General features: G+C 45.5%; 1 protein-coding gene across 1 annotated transcript in view; it reads left to right on the top strand.

Moving 5' to 3' along the window:
* Window positions 1–5,301: 5,301 nt before the first annotated feature.
* Window positions 5,302–5,824, top strand: part of fer1l6 (fer-1 like family member 6) — a 26,872-nt gene continuing 26,349 nt past the window's right edge. The window contains exon 1 of the mRNA XM_083921327.1: window positions 5,302–5,488. Within this exon, the coding sequence (XP_083777453.1) occupies window positions 5,457–5,488 (32 nt within the window). The 5' untranslated portion in view covers window positions 5,302–5,456. The remainder of the gene's footprint in view (window positions 5,489–5,824) is intronic.

Here is a 5,824-nt window from a genome sequence, read left to right as displayed (position 1 = left end):
GCTTTAAATCCCAATATTGTGTCAAATGCTCTTTCCGGCAGTGACTCGACCTTTAAATGCACATCAAACCTTTCTCAGACTTTATTTGAAGGAGTCAAATCATGATCAGAATATAAAATTTAACAGCAATCAGTTTGGTCTGCGCTCAAGCTGAGCAGACAGGTGATGCTGACTCAGGAGCTGCTCTGTTTACCAGGGGCGGATTTGTTAACTCTACCACTTTCGTACATCCTGGTCACATGATTACGAGGCAACATGAACACACACACACACACACACACACACACACACACACACACACGTATCATGCAAATAGCTGTGCTTCTGCTTCTATCTTGGCGTTCCTCCATATTGATCCAATGACAACCGATGGATGTTGTTCTATTGTTAAATAAATACAGGACTCAGCATGTTATCAGACCGCAGTCACTTAGTCACTGGATTATTTGACAGGCGATGATGTAAAGTAATAGAAAAAATGCTTCTGCTATTGTGGAAACTACTAAACTACTGATACCACTATTGCTTCTACTTCTGTGATAGTGTGATTTAATATAAAATAAGCTGTAAAATCATCAGAACCAATGCAAATGATGATAATTTAAAAGAAAATCAAGCTGCTTGTGGAGACTTTTGAACTTCCCCCGAGTGAGGAGCTGCTTCAGGCACACTCTCCCTCTGCTTTACAACTTCTGAACAAACAGTTCAGCCGCCAATCACCAGGGTCCGGCTGTCACTTTACCTTTACCTGAACGTCTGACTCCGTCTGAGCCAACGCAGGATGCAGCCGAGCGCGTGCAGCCCGCGGATCTGATGAGTGAGTGACACAACGGACTTCTGACTGCAGAGATGGACCCCAGACTGAGGTAGGACAACGACTCTTCCCCCTCTTGATTACTGTGGTGGTGTTGGGTGTTTGGAGTCTGCTTAGTCTTTTACAATGTGTGCTTGGGTTTTTTACACCCTGCCAATCTGAACTGAATGTGTGACGTTTCGTTTCCGTGATCCAGACCAAACCAAAAAAAGAGATGAATTGTCTTTATTGTCTTCATTGTCATTGTAATTGTACCAGTACAACGAAATTTACAGTACAATCCCTTAAAGTGAAATAATTTAACATTAAAAGCATCAAAAACAATAGGCTAGACCTTTAAAGACACATTTAAAAAAGCTTACATACCAACACGCACACACACACGTACACACGCATACACACATACACACATGTGCATACACGCATACACACACGCATACACACACACACACACACACACACACACACACGCGCGCGTACACACACACACACACACACGCACACAGTCTCAGCTTAAGGAGACAAAAACAAAGAACAGTAGATTGCAGAGACCCTGAGCATCATGTACCATCATAGGTAAAGGTATTTGCGGTGTTTAGCACTTTTATAGCTAAAGAGTCTTTCAAAGGTTCTTTTTAGGTCCGCACCGCGGTGAACATAAAGTCATCTGACAGTTTTAATGACCTCAGAATCAGAAATACTTTAATCATCCCAGGGGAAATCGTTTTTCAAACTCCAGCTATGCAAACAACATATTTATTAACAACAATATTATTCAAATGACATATTTGTAAGAATAGAACTATAACACAGTTTATAACTATATATATATATATATATATAAATATCAAATGTACAATAGTAATATAAACAGATCAAAAGTACTGTAATAATGTGCAAACAACAATTGTTTATGGCTGAGTCCGTATTACAGAGGGGGGGTGACAGACTCTCCTAGGGATGCGTTGTGTAGTTCAATGACCACAGACAGGAAAGATTTCCTGTGGTGCATCTGGGTGCGAGGAGTCTCCTGCTGAAGGTGCTCCTCTGCTGAAGGTGCTCCTCTGCTGAAGGTGCTCCTCTGCTGAAGGCGCTCCTCTGCTGAAGGCGCTCCTCTGCTGAAGGTGCTCCTCTGCTGAAGGTGCTCCTCTGCTGAAGGCGCTCCTCTGCTGAAGGCGCTCCTCTGCTGAAGGCACTCCTCTGCTGAAGGCGCTCCTCTGCTGAAGGTGCTCCTCTGCTGAAGGTGCTCCTCTGCTGAAGGTGCTCCTCTGCTGAAGGTGCTCCTCTGCTGAGGTGCTCCTCTGCTGAAGGCGCTCCTCTGCTGAAGGTGCCCCTCTGCTGAAGGTGCTCCTCTGCTGAAGGTGTTCCTCTGCTGAAGGTGCCCCTCTGCTGAAGGTGCCCCTCTGCTGAAGGTGCTCCTCTGCTGAAGGTGCTCCTCTGCTAAAGGTGCTCCTCTGCTGAAGGTGCTCCTCTGCTGAAGGTGCTCCTCTGCTGGGCCAGTGTGTTGTAGAGAGGGTGGAACTCATGGTCCAGGACAGACCGGAGCCTGGACAGCATCCTCCTCTCTGCCACGGTCATCAGGGTGTCCAGCTCCTCACTGTCCCTCCTGATCAGTGTGTTCGGTCTGTTGGTGTCTGCGACCTTCAGCCCACTGCCCCAGCATGTGACTGAGAAGAAGATCACACTTGAAACAGACTCATCAAACATCCTCAGCATCGTAAAGGACCTCAGCCTCCTCAGGAAGAAGAGTCGACTCTGGCCCTTTTTGTAGACAGCCCCTGCGTTTCTAGACCAGTTCAACTTATAGTACACACACCCCCCCCCCCACCATTACTAAACTCATGGCTGAGTTCTATCTGAAGATCTTAAGACTCAAGATCGATAAACCAATTGATCAAATATCAACAGCCCTTACTCACTGGCTTAAGTAACACAAAAGACAAGACGAATAAACACACAGGAGTTACCAGGAGTTGGAGGAACTAATCATGTCTGTGGAGGAGGGGAAACCCTCCTTTTTGGAAAGTTTTCTTCAGTTTTTCAATGATTGTATTTCAGCGTTGATGTTGTTCCATCTCTTCATCGCCACTGTCCTTAAGTTACAAGAAAGAAACAGTGCTGCAGCTGTTTTGAATTGAGGACGGGGTCTTTGTCATCCTAACTTGTGAAGCAGATTCTGTAATAGCTAAACCCCTGTCCTGACACGAGATAGGATCGGGGGTTTATTTCTAAATGTACTTAAGACACATGTTTCTGTAGGACCAAAAACCCTAAATGTCCTCCTAAACAGAGCTTTCAGACTCATGAAGCTTTTGTAAGGAGGCCCCAGATGTGCAAGACTGAGTCTAACCAGGATCGTCACCATGGTAACTTTCGTGAGCTGTGAAATCCTCAGTGAACAGCTGTGCCGTGTTTTAGCGCCCGATAAGCAAAATTGAATCTCATAGATGTCTTTACTCAAACAGGACTTCCTGAATTGTCCTCCACTGGGACCTGTAGCGGCAGTCCTGCACTGACCCAAAACCGTGCCAGTGTCTGACACTCAAATCCTTCTGTATCACTACGATGTTTGACCTCTGACCTTTGACCTCTGACCTCAAGATGTCTGATTAAAATCGGGTTCTTCTCCCTTCACAGACGCTTTATGCTAAGCCCATGCAGTTTTCCTTATGCAGTGCAATGCAGTTCCTTCCTCTTTTTCTTCACAAAAGGGCACAAAAATAACTCTTTGCACCGACTTTATCAGTAGTGTTCAAGTAGAAAAGGGGTTCTCGTGTAAGCAATGCCGAGTTAGCGGGACGAAAAATTAATTTCCCCTATTCCAGACTGGAGTATCTGAACAAATCTGCATGCTGGGGTCCGTGAACCGTGTTGATTTGCATAAACTCCTGTGGATTCAACGAGCCCAGCTGTATTATTCATGTTTGATGATGTTAGTCCCTGTAGAAGAGTTTTCTCTGGAGTGCCAGCATGTTTTGAGCTCACTGTCTAAAATGAGCTGTAGTGACCTCGAGAAACTTTACAACCACAAACTAGAGACCTGGGGCGTTCAGAGGGTGGATGGCTTCCTTAGGTGAATTGGCAACGAAAGAGTTTCTTCCTTTCCTCGCCATCTTATGGATGTTTCTACGGTGTTCCTTAAGGTCTCTGTGTCTTAAAGTGGCATTTTAGAGGGGGGTTTTTTCTACCATAGTGGTAAAAAGTGTTACATTTACCCCCAAATCTGTGCATCTGCTATTAACCCAAAAACCTGTGAGACTTAAGAGATCATGAGAATGGCCATCATAATGTTTTAAGCCCTTAGAAATTTGAATAGCCATCTCGAGCTCCCCCGCTCCACATGTCGAAGTGTCCTTGGACAAGACACTGAACCCCGAATTGCTCCCCGTACTGCGCAGGGGGATCAGATTATATATCAGCGCTAGACAGAACGCTCTAGGGGTGGCTGTGGCTTAGTGGTGGAGTGGGTCTTCCTCCATTCGAGAGATTGACAGTTCGATCCCCAGCTCCCCCGGTCCACATGTCGAAGTGTCCTTGGGCAAGACACTGAACCCCGAATTGCTCCCCGTGCTGTGCATTGGTGTGTAAATGTGGTGTGACTGGTTAGATTAGATGGTCTGTAGATGTCCACTGCCATCAGTGTGAATGTCTGTGTGAATGGGTGAATGTGACAAACACTGTGAAAGCGCCTTGAGTAGTCAGAAGACTAGAAAGGCGCTATATGAGTACAAGTCCAAGGTCCATAAAGACCTAATTTACCCCGAACAGCCAAACAGACTGTGGATGGGGACAGGTCGAATTCTGACTCACAGGCTTCATGATTTAACTCCTTTGCCCAATACGATGGTCATGGGACAATGGCGAGCGTAGCTATCTATATGAATGGTTAGATCAGATTAGATGGTCTGTAGATGTCCACCGCCATCAGTGTGAATGTCTGTGTGAACGGGTGAATGTGACAAGTAGTGTGTAAGCGCCTTGAGTAGTCAGAAGACTAGAAAGGCGCCATATAAGTACATTTACCATTACCAACTGAAGGAGAAAACACTGCCTCTCATGAGAACATCATCATTAGTAAACAGTGATGCATGCTACTTACTGAGACATGTGAGTAGCTCTTGAATAAAAGCGAGAAGGGCAGGTCCCGATCTGAACCGCAGACTAACACAACAATCTAAAGAAAATGAGCCGCTGGAACCGCAGCAAGTTAAACATGGATCCTAAAGTATTTTCTTTAGAACGAGCAGGAAGGAGCTGAGCTAGGCAGTGAGGTTTAAAGGCTATTTGAGACGGGATTAATTCATCATTTGGACACGAGGAAGCAGAGTGAGCAGGCGTTTGCGTGAGGACGAGCTGGAGGATGTTTCGATAAGTCTTTATTGACAGTCCTGTGAAATGATTAAGGCGTTTGCAGTGAAGGAGGGGATGATTATGCGCTGGAAGTTATCCAGGGTCACTCAGGTGATGCTGTCTCGCTCAGGTGACGTCTAAGAGATGTGTTATCTCGGGAAAAGGGAGATGAGGAGGCAGCGAATCCTCTGAGAGCAGGAGAGCAACCAGATGAGAGTTTATTTAGTTGTGAACTGAAGGACCTGAACCCTCCTGGTGCCTGTTGGTAGAGTAAGAAATCATCTCTGGCAGAATGGATTTGGACAGTCCTGCAACCAAGCGGCGGTGAGCATTTTAAAGGATTTTGATTTTTGAACATTTTGTTGCAGCGAAGTGACTTTTCTAAACGACTTCTGCTTCACAACCCCCGTCGGATCTGTTGTCTGTGAAATCTAATTGTCTAAATTCAATTAAGGATGAATTTATCACCAGTTTTTTAATTGTTTTAGGAAAGGAAGCTTTATTTGTAACGCACTTTTCATACACAAGGCAGACTCAAAGTGCTTCACAGCACAACATGTCATGGATTCAAATGCAATAGGGGGGCGGCAGTAGCTCAGTCCATAGGTGACTTGGCTGGGAACCGTAGGGTCGCTGGTCCCTGTGTGGACCATGTATGGA

Source organism: Echiichthys vipera, assembly GCF_963691815.1.
Source record: "Echiichthys vipera genome assembly, chromosome: 10".
In the NCBI taxonomy this organism is placed as follows: Eukaryota; Metazoa; Chordata; class Actinopteri; order Perciformes; family Trachinidae; genus Echiichthys; species Echiichthys vipera.
This window is presented reverse-complemented; position numbering and strand designations above follow the sequence as displayed.